Raw genomic sequence first — 17,855 nt, 5'->3', positions numbered from 1 at the left:
ACAGATTAAAGCAAAGAAAAATCAAGTAGAGGATCCAGATTCAACTCGTATTTAAACATTTGTGGCCTTAGTTTTTTTGGTGAAAGCGACCTTGTTATTTTTGATTTAGGCGTTATCACTTTTGTCCATGTCACCAAGTTAGCATTAATATTAGAGTGATATTATTTCCACCTCATGTCCTATTTCCTCACCCATATCTTCCCATCCATTTAAATTTGAAAAAACACAATCCTATCTTTCCACCAACCATTATCCTTAAAATACCATTTAATTATTAATTCAAGCATTTCCACCCTTTAATTATTAAAATACCCTTAATAGTTCCTCCAGTGGTTAATTATGGTGTCGCTATGTGTGTTGTTGGAGGGAGGAGAAGAAGACAATGGGTCTTATGCTTTTTTTATTTCCATTTTGTCAAACGGTAGAATAGGTGGGTTATGTGAGTTTAGGTTTTTTTCCCTAAGTTCTTAAAGGTCATTTTACAAATGGGTATATTTGTCTTTAAATTTTTTAAGTTAAGGTGGGCGGCCGGGGAAATAAGACAGATGGTGAAAATAGTATCACTCTAATATTATTACATGTCTTTTATGTATGTCTAAAATGTCTATGCCAAAGGGGTCTATCCCAATGGAAAAAGGGCCTTGACTTGTAGAGCAGTGGCCTCAAGTTCAAACCTCCATGACACCTTGATAGTGTGTGTGTGTGAGAGAAACTCTCATCTCCTTTATAATTTAGACTTGTATTAAAATAAATAAATAAAACGCCCGTTAGCACTATTAATGTTCTTTAATTTATTTATATGACACTGGATTTTTGGGGATCTATTCCCTTACTATATTTAATGAATTCCATCATATCTGAGCTTTTGGTAGGTTGTTTGAATGATTAAATCCTAACTCTGGTTGAAATATATGCTTCCGTCCGATGTAGAAAATGATTTTCACAAAGTCTCATGCCAAATAGGTTCTACTCGAACTCTAGCAATGTAAAAAATAATTCTTCTCCCAGTTTGGGGCTATACATTTGTGCTAAGTTTTCTATCTTGATTCACTGTAAATAGTCATCACCATACATGGTAATTGGTAAGCAAGTTTGCATGGCAATCCAATTTCTCAATCCTCTTTTATACCAATATTTGAATTTTTTTTCTATCATGTTTTATTCCTTTCTTAGAAGTCGATATGAACCCCAAGTTAATTTTGTCTTGTGTTTTTTTCCTGCATGTTTTATGGATTTAGTGAAATTTTTTCCATTTTTTCAATTTTTTTTAATGTTCACATAAAGACATAAAAGGGAGAAAAAGACTTACATGGGAAAATCATTATATAAATAATAGGAGAAAAAAGATTTCCATGTACGGGAATAAATGTGTTATTAAATTGGCCATGATATTGTTCACAGATGACTTACCAAAAAAAAAGAAAACAGCCTGTATATGGTGCTTTGATGACTTAACATATATGCATTTGGAGATTACTATATAAGTCTAGCTATATCGTAGTCCCCAAATGCTTCATGCATTAACCAAAATGGCTAGAGTCTCATCTGTTCTTGACATAACTCTCTTTCTTTGTCTCATCACAATCTCTGCATTCCATCCAACATATTCAAAACCAAATGGTTTCAGCCTCAAGCTCATCCCCAGAGACGCTCCTGAATCTCCTTTATACCCTGGAAACCTCACTCTAATTGAACGAATTCAAAGAATGATCAAGTTCTCCGAAGCCAGATCTCACTATTTGGACTTAATTCCATCTTCAAATTCCACCGTAGAACTTGACAATATAAGTCTTACTTTGCTTCGTGACAACTTCTTCTACATGGTGCAAGTCGGCATTGGATCCCCAGCCACACTTGTGTTCCTACTTTTGGATACCGGCGGCAGCCTAATTTGGACGCAGTGTAAACCTTGTCAAAATTGTTACCTACAAGCAACTCCCATTTACGATTCAACACAATCATGGAGTTATCGAAAGCTTGCTTGCAACCACCCATTTTGTCAAGGTCCCCGGGCCCTTTACCAATGTGTTAACGATGAATGTGTCTACAACATCAATTATGGTGGTGGGGCATTGACTAGAGGTATAGCTTCTATTGAAATATTCACATTTCCGTTTAACATCACAACCACTCTACGCATTGCTGACATAGTCTTTGGTTGTTCCAACGACAATCGAAACATTCAATTTGCGAAAAATGGTGTCATTTCGGGGGTGTTGGGGTTAAGCTTGAACCCTGATTCACTGTTGTCCCAGTTGGCTGATCAAACCCAAAGACGTTTCTCATATTGCTTCGTTCCTTTTACTGAAGCACAAATGGCTCCTAGTGTGGTAAGGTTTGGGGATGATATACCCGCACCATCTGGAGCTATTAGCACAACTCCTTTTGCAACACGACCAGGATCTCCATTTTACAACTTATATCTTCTGGATATAAGTGTTGGATCACGCAAGTTAGGGTTTCCACCGGGTACCTTTGCATTTAGTCAAAGTGGTACCCGTGGTTTCTTCATTGATTCAGGTGCCCTAATCTCTCAACTTGATCAAAATGCCAATGGACGTAACACTTACCGGGAGGTTATGGGGGCATTTCAAAACTATTATGATTCTCTCCATCTTACAAGAATTGGTCGAGTGCCTGAAGGGTTTCAGTTATGTTACAGCTATACGCCGCAGTTTACTCAATTTGCCCCCATGACATACCATTTTGAGGGTTCTAATTATGTTGTTGATCCAAGATATGTGAACTTTTATAATCATGAGGCAGGTTATTTTTGTGTAGCAATGATGCCAGGAAATGGGAAATCTATACTAGGAGCATGGCATCAGCAAAATATGAGGCTCATCTACGATCTCAACACCAATGCGCTCCAATTTACTCCCGAAATTTGTGCTAATGACCATCCTTAATGGATTGTATTCTTCTCAGCTTTATTTCTTCTTTTCTTTGGTTCCTTTTACTTTGCATTTCAGTTGCCTGTTTAGTGCTGTGAAATTTCTTAATAATTTGTTGGAACCAAGATTTTGCTTCTTCAATAATTTGTGCAACATAAGATATTATATAGCCTCATCGAAAAATATATAAATTGTGCAATCGATACCTATTGTGTTTAATTTGAGCCTGCATGTAGTTCTTTTGGGCCTTTGGACCCACTCTACCAAAAAATAGTGTTTTTTATCCCCCCAAAACCTCACTCCTCCTTTTTAGTACAAGCAATTGGGGAAGGGAGTTTACACAAGTTATTATTGGGTGCCTGGTGCTTTCGAACCTCCAACCGTATAGGTAAAGATAGAAGAGCTTAACCAACAAAGCTATAGCCCACTGACCTTCCCCATAAATACCTAGATATTTGTTTAATTTAATCAAATTCTTAGTTTGTCTGTTAGTAGAAAATTAAGGGCTTTAGGCTTGCAACCAAGAAGCCTACAGACTTGTTGAAATCCAAAATGGCCAAGAAGAAAGGAAATTAAGGAAATTGGTTAACTATTTGGTACATATATTTCCTACCAGTATTTGGAAACCTTTTCCATTTAGAAATGGGCTTAAACACAAGGTATTTATATGCAAGGCCACACACATTCACGCAAAATTTCAGTCAGCTATCACTTGATCTCTTTGTGCTGTTTAATTAGCCCCCCTTTGTTTTCTAGTCATGGCTTTGATGAAAAATATTACACTGATATTTTGGTGACAATGGCTCTCTATGGTGTTTGTTTTGGTGCTGTTTATAGAGTCGGTGACTCCAATGGGTGGACTTCTAGAGGCCTTGTCGACACCCTCATATTTACTTGCAACAATCAATTCCATAACGTGATGCAAGTTACCAACCAAGATTTCCAATCTTGCAACACAACCTCTGCTATGGCAACCTACACCTCTGGCTCTGACAGTCACCCTTAATAGGCCCGGCCATTTTTACTTTATCTGTGGTACTCCTGGCCATTGCCAAGCCGGACAAAATGTCGACATCAACGTCACGTTGCCTATTTCTACAGATGGCTCGTTTGCAAGCCCAAGCCCGGCACCTTAGAGTATCTACAATGGGCTCCCTAAACCACCTATTTAGACAAATTTTAGGGAGAAGTTGGAAAAATACAACTCCAACCATACTCCTTATCTACCTCCTAAAATAGGGAGACATTTAGGAGCTCCCAAATCTGAGGAGAGATAAATGACTCCTAGTGCCTCCCTATAATTTAATGCTATTTTATTTAATGAGTATTTCAAACATTTAATTAATGTTTATTATTTTTTATATTATTTTTCAATAAAGACGGACCAATTAAAAAAGAGTTATAGCATTTATGACTCCCTAAACTAGAGAGCACGATTGGAGTTTAAATTTTATAGAGAGCTCCTAAACTAACTTTTATATGTTTTTGGCTAAAATTTAAATAAAAAAAATAGAGGGCATGATTGTGGATGCTCTTATGGAGCTCGCCTTCTTCTGAAGTGGTGTTTCTAAGCAGTGCTTCTACTCTTCGTCTTCAAGCTTGAGTTCACCATGTTGTGTTAGACCATGTCCAACCCCAGGAAACTCAAATTTTGAGTTTAGTTTCCAAAAACCATCTCCAACCCATGTATTTTGGGGGGTGGAAATTTGAGAAATCTAAAATTCGGACTGGAATTCCACCCAAACTATTGCCTCGACTGATAATGTTTGTGGGCCCAAAATCTACTTTTTCTTTTTTGTTTTTTACCTTGGAAGACCACGTGAACAACAAAAAGTGTTGGCCCCACGTGAGTTTTGCAACAAGCTGGCCATTTGATTGAATCCCAACCGCTACTTTTTTAAAATTATGCTATGCTCTATTTTTTTATTATATAATTTTCATAATTTTTTTAATATTCCAACAGCTATAATTTGTGTCAACCAAAAATCTTTTTTTTTTTCTCCCTTTGTTTTCCTTTCTCTCTTTGTTATATTTTTTCATTCTACTTTCATTCTTATATTTTTTCATTATATTTTATACTTTATTCATTCTTAGCACATTAATTTGTGTCAATTAACAATAGAGCAACAACCACTTTTATACAAATTTTCATAATTTAAACACACAACATAATTTAAACACACTTACATAATTTAAACATATACGGTGTTGTACTTATTTTTATTTTTAAGTGAAAATCTATTATGTTTTGGAATTTTAATTTTTTTAGGTTAAAATGTTTAGAAAATTAAATCACGAATGTTGAAACAAAAATAATGTCAAGAAAAATTAATGAGAAAAAAAATTTAGGGGTTAATCATTCTTAAACAATTTAATAAAGTTGCAGACTCAAATTATGAGTCTGCAAGGTTAGAGGAAAAAAAATTTGAGTCCTGAAAATACATGAATAGTTGTATTTTAGACCATCTCCAACCATATTGGGGCTAAACTCAAATTTTCACCTTCCAAAATACAACTATTCATGTATTTTCAGGACTCAAAATTTTTTTTCCTCCAACCTTGTAGACTCATAATTTGAGTCCACAACTTTATTAAATTGTTTAAGAATGATTAACCCCTAAATTTTGATTCTTGTTAATTTTTCTTGACATTATTTTTGTTTCAACACTCGTGATTTAATTTTCTAAACATTTTAACCTAAAAAAAATAAAATTCCAAAACATAATTGAATTTCACTTAAAAATAAAAATAAGTACAATACTATACGTATGCTCGGAATAATTCGAACTCTTCATTGAATTATATAAGTGTGTTTAAATTATCTAAGTATTTTTAAATAAACGACAATCATTAAATTTTGCCGTTGAGATTGCTTAAAATTAATCATGATTATTGATTACAAATATAGTTGTTGGAATATTTAAAAAACCAAACAAAAAAAAAACCAAAGAATATCAGATTTTTGGCACAAAGTCATGCTTCAAACGTGTAACCAAACTGCCCAAAGAAACATTGTGCAGCACATGGGCTTTAGTTAGAAAAAATAATAAAAAGCAGATTTTGGGCCCACAAAATTATCAGTCCAGCAAAAATGGGACTGAAATTCCACCCAAGATTTGAGATTTCTCAAATTTCCACCCCCCAAAATACATGGGTTGGAGATGGTTTTTGGAGGCTAAACTCAAAATTTGAGTTTCCACCCCAAGGGTTGGAGATGGTCTTAGAGGGTGGAAATTTGAGTTTAGCCCCAACATGGTTGGAGATGGTCTTATGTGTTTTGGGTTTTGTACTTTATACAGGTTTCTTAATATTATTGTACGTACGGGTGTTAATGTTTCAATTCCTCGGGTAGATGAGGATGTAGGGTTTTTTTTTTGGTCGGAAGATGAGGATGTAGGGTTAGGTTTGATAGATAACATTTGTCAATTTATTTGGGTTTCTATATATTTTTTATTTGTGTCCCTGTGTCACTGCTTTGTACTACAAAATTAAACAACTAATTTGCAGCAATGAACTTTCTCATATAATTTATATATGCCACAAAAGAATGCCGAAACTTTAACTAAAAACAACCAAATCTAAATAAGGGGTTACTTTAATAAGTTTTTAGCAATAAGCCAATTTTGCATATATAAAGCAAAAAATAGAGAATGGTGAAACATTCAAAATACCATAAAATGCTCTTGGTTAATACAAACATTAAGAACTGAAATTATTAATTAAATGAGAATAATATGGTAAATTCACACTCTTTCATATTAAATTTTAAAAAATAAAATAAAAGAAAAATCAGATAATGAATCCTATTTTTATGGAATACAACTACCCATTATATTTTTTAATTCTAAAATAAATTTTTAATTTTTTTTAAAAGCCTCTCGCAGGGTGAATAAATACCTATTTTTATGGAATACAACTATACTATATATTATACAATTACCCATATAGAGGTTTTCCCTCCAAATAAACTATATACGGGTAATTATATAATATATCGTGCTAAAATGGGCCCATTAATGAAAAGCCCTTAGTTTCCACATGCGATTTTGAGAAACGTAGGTAATAAATAAATAAAGGATAAAAAAAATGACAGAACCCGCCCCGAATTCCTCGGAATCCGAGACGAATCTGTGGAATTCCCGACATCGCCTGATGTCGGGCCCACTCACTAAAACTATAACCTCCTTTTCCAAAAAGGAATAAAGGGCACAAGACTTTCTACCAAATTTCGTAGAGCCTCCTCTGTAATTTGAACATTTCCTAAAATTCCAACATGCACAAAACACATTTGATATCCCAACTGGTAGCATGCACAATGTAGTTTCATGCAATTCATAATAATCGGCCTCCAACCTTCAAACAATCCGAAACGAAACCAAACTACCAACAAAGCCCTTAAATCAAATAATGCTTTAAGCAAGGCAATTAATAAAATCAAATAATAATTATGAATACCAAACGCAGCTTACCTCAACTAACTTTCCCAATTCCAGCATGCGAGGATTTAACCTCCTAACACAATCACAAGTAGTTTAAGGCCTCAACCTAAATCATACAACAATCTAAAATGAGTTTTAAACCTAACTTGATCACATCCACAAATTTACAACATTCACTTAGTCCAATTGAATAATATATATTTAATCAATCAAGCCTCGTTCCATCCGAGTTTCAGGACTAACGACAAGGTCAGCACCTCACTAAATAAAACAACATGAGTAAAGTTTAGTCCGCGACTGCACCTAGGCACTACCTTAGGCTGCCTACGTACCCTTACAAAGGAATCAAGCCACACGTAGTTATTTGAACAACAATTCTGTTTCCAATAACATACAACCCATTACAGCCTTATAAATTCATACATTCTAGAATTTACTCCATTCCCTTTTTAATTTAAATCTCAACTCACCAAACACAATAATTTTCAAACCTCTTTCTAAATAATCACATAATCTCCCCATACGTCGGGACATTCAACGCCACGTATGGGGTCTGTCAACACGCCGGAAGATCCTACGCCACGTGTGACCTCTCATCTCATATCACATACTCCCCATATGCCGAAAAATCCAACGTCACGTATGGGGTTTGTCCACAAGCTGGAAAATCCCACGTCACGTGGGACCTAGCCATCATATCACATAATCTCCCCATACGCTGGAACATCCAATGTCACGTATGAAGTCTGTCAACACTCCGGAAAATCCTACGCTACGTGTGACCTATCATCTCATATTACATAATCTCCCCATACGCCGGAAAATCCAATGCCACGTATGGGGTCTGTCCACACGTCGAAAAATCCTACGCCACGTGGCACCGAGCCATCATATCACATAATCTCCCCATACGCCGGAACATCCAACGCCACGATGGGGTCCAACACGTCGGAAAATCCTACGCCACGTGTGACCTCTCATCTTATATCGCATACTCCTCATATGCCGGAAAATCCAATACCACGTATGAGGTCTGTCCATACGCCGGAAAATCCTACGCCATGTGGGACCTAACAATCACAGGATGGTACTTACAGTGTAATCAAACATCTTTATAATATATATATATATATATATATATATATTCCTAATATTCCAAAAACCTCAATCATAAAATAGCATCCAATAATCCCCCAATTAAAAATAATAAATTAATATCCTAATCCCACATAAGCAACATAACTCAACTAACGATCAAGACTTGTCTCTACGGTCATTTTAATTAACTTGGGAAGGTGAAACTACCCTGGAAGACTCACGGTCAACCAAGGGTCAAACTACCCAAACTTTGTCAAACGGGCCCACAAGGCCCACGGCCTACAAACTCCGATCCAAAAATTCCTATGTGTTCTACAAAGCTTAGGACACACGTCCGACAAGTTTGGTCCAGATCGGACGGTTGGATTACTCACGATGACACGATCAGACGGTTACTGTAAACCTAGCCCTAGGGTTGGCATTTTCGGAGTATCCGGGACTCCGTTTTACATTCCGTCGATTCCTACTCGATTCTAAGGATTTCCAATAAGATGCTCAAATTCTCATATTATACAAATAATTCTCACATATTATTGAATAAGAATAACACATGTTATAGTAATTACATCAAAATATCATATAGTGGAAGATTAATGTCTATTTTGGATATGTTCAAACTAGCAAATTAATATTTATAACGGAAAAACTAACGCAACGAGGAGGGTCTTTTTAATTTTTTTTTATTTTTGTATTAAATGGAATAGTCCCTTTTAAACACAACGTATTTAAAAAGTATAGCCAGTCGGCAATACTACGAATTTTTTTATTAAAAAAAGTATAGATGGCCGGCTATACTTATTTTTTGACACGTGGCGCATTAGAGAAGGAGGGTGATCCTTTTATAAAAAAAATAGTACAGCCGCCAGGCTATACTCCGCGTTTTTAATTCATTTGTGTTGACACGTGGCGACAAATAGCTAGGTTTCTTTTAAAAAAAAATAGTATAGCTGGACGGCTATACCCATTTTTTAAAATTCTTTTTAACTGCTGTTTTATTCTTTTGTAAATAATATAGCCGTGCGGCTATCCTCGAATTTTGTGAAATTTCTTTTAAAAATAGTATAGCCGGGAGGTTTTACTGTTTTTTTTTTTTTTTTTAATAAAAAAATTGTCTTTAATAAATAGTATAGACAAGCAGCTATACTCTTTTACATATATACATATGTATACATATGTATATATATGTACGTACGTACGTATTCTTCAATAATACATTTGTGTTCTATACACGTCTCACGTTTTTTAAAAAGCAAACATACAATAGTCGTATTGTACTTGTACATACATATTTGTAATGTTTTATACACGTATTGTTTTCAAAAAATTTAGTAAGACGCACAAAATTCTCGTATTGTACAAATAGTTCTCACATATTATTGAATAAGAATAACATATGTTATAAAAATTACATTAAAATATCATATAGTTTGAGATTAATATCTACCTTGGATATATTGAAACTAGCAAATTAATATTTATAAAGGACAAACTAATGCAACTAGGAGGGTCCTTTTTTATTTTTGTATTTTTGTATTTTTGTATTTTTGTATTAAATGGAATAGCCCCTTTTAAACACAATGTATTTAAAGAGTATAGCTGTGCGGCAGTACTATATATTTCTATGTACGTACGTACATACTTTTCAATAATACATTAGGTGTTCTATACACTTCTCACATTTTTTAAAAAGCGAACATACAATAGTCGTATTGTACTTGTACATACATATTTGTAATGTTTTATACACGTATTGTTTTCAAAATTTTCAGTAAGACGACACAAGCATTCGCGTATTATACAAATAATTCTCACATATTATTGAATAAGAATACCATATGTTATAAAAATTACATTAAAATATCATATAGTGTAAGATTAATATCTACTTTGGATATGTTGAAACTAGTAAATTAATATTTATAAGGAACAAACTAATTTTTGTATTAAATGGAATAGGCCCTTTTAAACAAAATGTATTTAAAAAGTATAACCGGTCAGCTATACTAGGCATTTTTTATATTAAAAACAGTATAGCCGGGCGACTATACTTATTTTTTGACACATGGCACGTTAGCGAAAGAGGGCCATCCTTTTTTATAAAAAAAATAGTACAGCCGCGCGGCTATACTATGCATTTTTAATGTATTTGCAAAAATAAAACTGTGTTGAGGTGAGGCGACAAATAGCTGGGGTTTTCTCTTTTTATTTTATTTTTAAAATTAGTATAGCCATATACTAATTTTTTTTTTAAAATTCTTTTTAACGGCTCTGTTTTATTCTTTAGTAAATAGTATAGCTCGAATTTTGTCTAATTTCTTTTAAAAGTAGTATAGCCGGGAGGTTTTACTGTTTTCTTAATTTAAAAAATTGTCTTTAATAAATAGTATTATATTTTAGATCCTTATGCTCAAGTAACAAACTTCGTACAGAATTGAAAGAGACTCGAATGTTCTGTATAAAATAAAATTGCACTATATCTTTGCAGGCCTTGAAAATCGAACTTGGGACAACTTATGAAATTGTAGAAGAATAAGAACCGTAAACTTATTAGTGTTATCTACTCTTTTAGGTTTGGTATTTTAGATATGTTAATGTTTCATTCAATTCGTGAGGAATAAATTGTTTTAATGTACTTATAACGTAGTTTTGAATAAATTGTTTGATTTATTATATTTGTCAATTTATATTGGTTTCTTCTCTTTGGTTTGTGCCCCTGTTGAATACTGAAAACAACAAATTTTTTAACAAGGGTGTAATTTGCACGTGTAATTTTGATAGTCTCAGTCCAACTTATGTCACTAATGAAAATTAAAAAAACAAACTTCTTGTACTTCAGCTGCAAGTGCTTAACAACTTTCCTCATATCATCACTCACAACATGATAATAACAGTTTGACTGTCAACTACTAGATCCCGAAATATATAAGTTCTGAAATATTCTGAAAATTATGAAGTTTTCTGAATTGGAATGGATGTTGAAATTCAGAAATTTTTTGGAAAGGAATTGGAAGAGTTTCCATTTCGAAATTTTTTGAACTAGAATTGAAATCCCCTTATTCTGATTCATCCAATTAAGCCTTTCAAAATTAAATTATACATGATGAATAAATTTGCACAATCAAATAAAAATTCTTTGTTTTAGACAAGGAATTTCTCGTCATTTTGGCTACAGATATATTGGGGACAGTGTCATAGATAGTGGTTAATAAAAGTCCTTATGGAATTCTGATAAGAGGATTTGAAGCCTATTTGGTTCTTTTTGGCCTTGAAAGAGTTCGAAATTCTTCCGAAGGATTAGAACTTACTTTAGACACTAGATATGGAGGAATGGCCATTTCATTTTCAAGGTGTAGATTAATTTCATTAGAACCCAAATACATGTATTTTCACAACAAAAGAGCAATGCAATTTTTTTTTTTTTGCGGCATTAAATCCTTTCCTATTGTGAAGACCCGTATTTTTAAAATATATATATATATATTTTGCTGCTTATTTAGTTATATCTTTAAATTGATTATATATACAGTTGTTTTACCATTTTAATAATTATATGTATTTTATCATAGTAAATATGTATATAAGAAGCATGAGGTGGATAACATAAGTAGGAGGTGGTAGTTCTTCCTTGCTTTGAGCTTGACGTGTAAGTTAGTTGTGCTAAAACTTTTCTATTTGAGATTGATTACTCGACAAATGTCATTCCACTAGATGACTAACCCTTTTTTAGTATGAGCTGGTGGTATTAAGGAATTAATAATTACTAAAACTTGGAGCAAAGGTTATCAGTTGAAGTGCATCTTCCACCAATTAGAACCCATTGGTTGCCGCTTTAGTAGTTACTATAAATAAGGGTCATTTCCTTTGATTTTGAAAACACAGGACATTGCACAGTAGTGCATGCAAAGAGAAGAGAAAAAAAAATAAAGAGAGGGAGAGATAGAAAAGAAGAAAGGAAACAAGAGAAAGCAAGTGGTGATCAAATTCTCAGTAGCAGTTAGAGGTCGTAGCTTGTGTGTTTTCTTAACTTGGAGTTGGCTTTAGAAACGAGGTAGGGATTTCTTGGTGACCTTTTACAAAGATTGATCTAATTAAATTTTGTGAGCAATATATTATGCATGATATTATTATTTGATTATTATTGATATTGGGTGTTTAAGTGTTTTTAATTATCATGATATCATTTTATTAATATTGACATGATCATATGTTATCAGTGATGGCTGAAATTCTTGGGTTGATAAAGAAAGTATGGAAAAGAGGGTAATGGGAAGGATCTTTTGTGTAGTTGAGTCTGATCATTGTAGGGACCAAGTCCAAGAGAGTTCGTGTGCACAGTAGACTAGGAAATCGGCGGTATAATTGTCGATTGGGTGATTTGGGCTTGGAGATCAATGGTGTAGACAAGATGACTAACAAAAGGGGAATTATGGAATGATTGAAATGGGTGTTAGTTCATATAAATGGGCATTCGGGACCAAGTGGTATAAGCATGGTATGGGACGTGCAGGTCTGCTTGTCCCGTTATATGAATTAATGGGATTAGATGAAGAGCATCCATGCATTATTATTAATAATGTGATATTTGGCTGTGTGATTGCATGTCACTTAATTTAGTTATATCCATCTACTATGGTAAGGTCTCATGTCCCTACTGAGCTGTGGTTGCTCATCCCTCACCCTATTTAACTTTTCAGATGAATTAGTGGGCAAGATGAGAACTAAATCGATTAAGGCTGAATTAGATGAGAGTAGTAGAGTTTTATTTATTTATTGTAAAATTGTAAGATTTCAGAGCTATTTTTATAAGAGAAGTTATTTCATGTTTCAACTTTCTTTTTATTTTATTTATTTATTTTACTTTCTCACGATCAAGTAGGGTTTCCACCGACTTCGGTCCGGGCGTGACACCTATAAACAAAATCGCACACCGCTGGGGGGGCCGCCATGGCAACAACAACTTGCAACAACTCCATTTTGCTTTCATGCTTCATTTAGATGAAGGAATTGCAAATTACATAGAATTCTAAAATGATGGAATTTAGATTCCGTCATTTCAATCTCTGGCAATTGAAGATTTTAGTGTTTGGATTTATGTATGTCGAATTTTGTAAATGATACAAATTGAAAATTTCAATGTTTGGATAGCTCATGTAAATTGTAAATGACATAAATTAAATATTTCGATATCTTGGTCTTTCTTCTGCCGATATTGTTACCGGAATGTGAGTTCCATCAAGTGCCCCAAGACAATTCTAAACATGAAATATAAAACAGTTTAAATATGAAACTTGAGATAACTAGTTGAAAAATAAAATAAAAAACTTTTTTTTTTCTTTCTAGTTATATAAGTAGCTCAAACCACTACCATTTGCTTCTTTCAGAACTCCCAATAGTACTTGGCTGAAATTTTACATATTCTAGACTAATTCTCATCATTGCGTATAAGACTCTGTTAAATTGCTGACCAATTGTTTCGATTGAATGGTAATAGTCAAAACCAATGAATCTGTATTTCAATTTGTGAGCAATTATTTTAAAAAATATTGCCACAGATTCTTCAATTGAAATATTCCTTGTTCAAACCAACGCACCATTTTCTTCTAAAATTCTACATAACTTTTTGAATGCACTTTTGCTAATTCAGAATTGATCAATACAATCAACTTCTTTTCCATTGTACATACGATTCAAATAAGATTGCATTTCTTCATCACAATCATGTGAAGGCTCTTTAACACGAAAATTATCATAATACCATTGCACTAGTGTAACCATAAAAGAGATCATTGTACAAACAATAATTGTGAAATGAATTTTGGCTCTGTTTTTTTTATGTAAGTTGTGGCACACTAGAAAATATGAATTCCCGCACTATGGAAATTGTGAAATGACGCCTATTTTGGTGGAAATTAAACTCGGAAATTTGATACCTCAATTTCCACGATTTTTTCCAAGGGTCATTTAATAAATTCCGCTCTTAATTTGCCAAACAAGGGAATTGTCAATTTCTCCTCTTTAATTTCCGATTTTTAGCTAAATTCCAAGTTATTTTCCCTCATCCAAATAGAAGGTTAAAGTTTTTTGACAAAATAATGTGTCTTTGTTTTTTAAAATTTGAAATTTTAGTATATTTTGGGTCTTGGATAACTTGGCTCAAGTATTGGCAAAATAATTATAATAATTCAAGTGAAATATATCCCCAACTATATGGGCATAAATCATTATCTGGCCATATTCCTTTTCACAGTTGCTATATATAGGAAACGAAGGTTTATCTAGCTATTATCTGACACTAACCAGTACTAATGCGATTTGAATTGGGGTTGGGCCATTCAAACTTTATAATTAACTCTGTTGTGAAAAATAAAAAAATCCTATTCCAACAAGTAGTTGGAAACCCTATTCCATGTTGGAGTCGGCTAACATACACTATATATATGCAAGGGCACCCCATTCTACTTTCACGCAAAATTTCAGTCAGCTCTTCATTTCTTTAACATAAATTTGATCAATCACTCGATCCTTTTCTTCTTTATAATCCTCTCTCCTTTTTGTTGTCTCTACTCATGGCTTTGGGAAAAAGTCCACTGATTTGCTTGGTTATGATTGCTTTATGTGGCGTTTGTTTCGGTGCTGTGTATAGAGTTGGTGACTCTAGCGGGTGGTCCTCTAGAGGCCTTGTTGATTACAACGAGTGGGCTTCAACAAAAAACTTCCATGTTGGTGACACACTTACATTTTCTTACAACAATCAATTCCATAACGTGATGCAAGTTACTAACGCAGATTACGAATCTTGCAACCCTGCTTCTCCTATCGCAGTCTATGCCTCGGGATCTGACACCATCACCCTTGAAAGGCCCGACAACTTTTACTTTTTGTGTGGTGCTCCTGGTCATTGTCAAGCCGGACAAAGGGTTGAGATTCTGGCCACCACCCTACCTACACCAGATGACTCATTTACAAGTCCAAGTCCGACACCTTCAGCCTCTCCTGCTGATGCGATGTCGCCAAGCTCAGCTCTAAGTAGCGGTCCTGCTCTTCAGTTTTCGGAACTTGGGTTGGGTGTCACCATGTTTGTGTTATCCACTCTTTTGGGTTTTGTATTTTAGATTTGTTTCTAATTAATACAGTAGGGATGTTATTATAGTTGTCAAAATATATAGTTGAATAAAATTGTTTGATATATTATATGTTTTGTTTGTGTCTCTGTGTCACTGCTAAGTGAAAATTAAACTAAACCTATCTATGCAGAAATAAACTCTGATATATGCTTCTCTCATCAATTATCACTTGTTGGAGATCTCATCTAGTTCGAGAGCCTTACAGAGTTGTGATACGAGCATTCGAAACCTATTTCCTCAGCTTTTGCCTTCAAAGAGTTTACAATTCGTCTGAAGGATTAGAATTTTGTTTTGAAGAAAAGCCGGGGTTTAGAGAGTATGCAGGAATGACATTTCATTTTCAAGGTGCTGATTTCGTTGTACAAGCATCATACATGTATCTTCACAACACTGAGAAACGCTACTTTTGTGTAGCATTGTTGCCTTCAACTGAGGGAACCGTTGGTCGGGGCATGGCAGCGACAAGGCACATGCTTTGTATATGATCTTAAGTCGCGACAACTCCAGTTTGCTTCCGAGGACTGCTCAAAGGACTGATTTTTATCTGTCTATTTGTGTGATGCTTTGAGATCTCAGTATATATGTAATTATCTCCGAAACTATGCATGTATGCCAATAAAATAAGAAATAAGCGATCATCATTAAATTGAAAAGATGTCTCAAAAATTGGATTAAAACTTTCCTCGCACAGGGATACCAAAGTCAGCATCCACGTCAGTATCTCCAGCCAATTAACTCTTGACAGTTGTCAAACACTTCCACTTCTATATTTTCTTTTTTCACGCCTGCTCCATCGTCCTTGTTTATCTCTGCAACTCAAAGTCCTCTTCTTCTCTCTCATCTCTACCTCTATTTCTCTCTCTTCTAACCGAGTCTTCCTTTCATCGCTATTGCTCTTCCCTGCAACTAAAATCCCTTTTCTTCTCTCTCAGTCAATTTTTTTTTCATGTCTGCTCCATCTGTGTTCCCTTTGCAACTTAAAACCCTTATTCTTCTCTCTCATATCTCACCTCCTATCTCTATTTTCTCACGAACTCTCCTTTTCTTTCTATCTCCCAACTCTCTTCATCAGTTATCACTCCCTCTCTGTTTTCCAATATGAAGCTTACCATATATAATAGAAGAGATTTAAAGAATAATTTAACCAATTATCAGAAACCCATTGCAATTCTAAGAACGAAGAAAAGGTGAACTTTTTACCCTCAGTGAGATGTGAGGTGTGGCTCCTACAAAGAAAACACTATTACACATGAAAATAAAAAAATACTTGAGGTGTGGCTCCAATATTGACGACGCGAAAAGAGAAAGAGAGAGCATCAGTGAGATGAGAGAGAAAGAAAAGGGATTTGAGTTCCAGGGAAAGAGAGGGAGAGATGAAAGGGAGACTCGATGAGAAGAGAGAGAAAGAAAGGAGATTTGAGTTCTAGGGGAAGAGAGGGAGAGATGGAAGGGAGACTCGGTTAGAAGTGAGAGAGGGTTGATGAGAAGAGAGAGAAAGAGATGAGAGAGAAGAAGAGGGCTTTGAGTTGCAGAGGGAAACAAGGGCGGACGATGAAGCAGGCGTGAAAAAAAAAATAGAAGCATCGAAAGAGTTGACAACTGTCCAGAGTCAATTGGCTTGGGATACTGACGTGGATGCTGACTTTGTTATCCCGTGCCAGGAAAGTTTTTCTCCAAATATTGAGACTTCCAAGTTAGCAAGTGTCGCGGCAATATGATGTGGTCAAATTTGCCTTAATTAGCAAGCCAATTATGACCTGATTTGGTTGGATTACAGATACTAAAACTATACATTCGTCTCCACAAACTGTGTATTATACAGTAAATTGAACTCCTTAATTTATCTGGTGATGCATGCGTATATAAGTGATGCCTATAGCTTCACTGGAAAGTCCATGCAAGATCATGTAAGTTGACACACATGTCTCAGTTTAAATTTTGTCTTTGGAGGATTCTGTTCGGATATTGGTTCATTAAAAAAATTGGAAAAAAACCACAGTATAGCCAGGCGGCTATACTATTTCTTTTAAAAAAAAGAGGCGCGTATAGCCGCACGGCTATACTATTTAAAAAAAATTCGGAAAGCGAGTATCGCCCGCCGGCTATACTATTTCCTTTTTAAAAAAATTGAAAATCCCGAGTATAGCCGGTCGGCTATAATATTTCCTTTTTTTTTAATTAAAAAAATGGTATAGCCTTCTAACTAAAAAATAAAATAAAAAATCAAAGTATAGCCAGGCGGCAATGCTACCTCTTTCAAAAATTAGAAAAAAAAAATACGAATTAAATACATTATATTT

General features: G+C 34.5%; 1 protein-coding gene and 1 pseudogene across 1 annotated transcript; both read left to right on the top strand.

Annotated features, from left to right (window-relative positions):
- Positions 1 to 1,529: 1,529 nt before the first annotated feature.
- Positions 1,530 to 2,909, top strand: LOC103326402 (aspartic proteinase CDR1-like). The gene has a single exon (XM_008228615.2). The coding sequence runs from the start codon at positions 1,530 to 1,532 to the stop codon at positions 2,907 to 2,909; it is 1,380 nt and encodes a 459-aa protein (XP_008226837.1).
- A 12,014-nt stretch (positions 2,910 to 14,923) lies between these two features.
- LOC148918893 (mavicyanin pseudogene) lies at positions 14,924 to 15,629 on the top strand (annotated as a pseudogene).
- The last annotated feature ends 2,226 nt before the right edge of the window (positions 15,630 to 17,855 follow it).

The sequence above is a fragment of the Prunus mume genome, linkage group LG3, assembly GCF_029339155.1.
Source record: "Prunus mume cultivar Tortuosa linkage group LG3, ASM2933915v1, whole genome shotgun sequence".
Taxonomy (NCBI): Eukaryota; Viridiplantae; Streptophyta; class Magnoliopsida; order Rosales; family Rosaceae; genus Prunus; species Prunus mume.
Note: the sequence above shows the minus strand (reverse complement) of the source record. Positions and strands in the feature narration are given on the sequence as shown.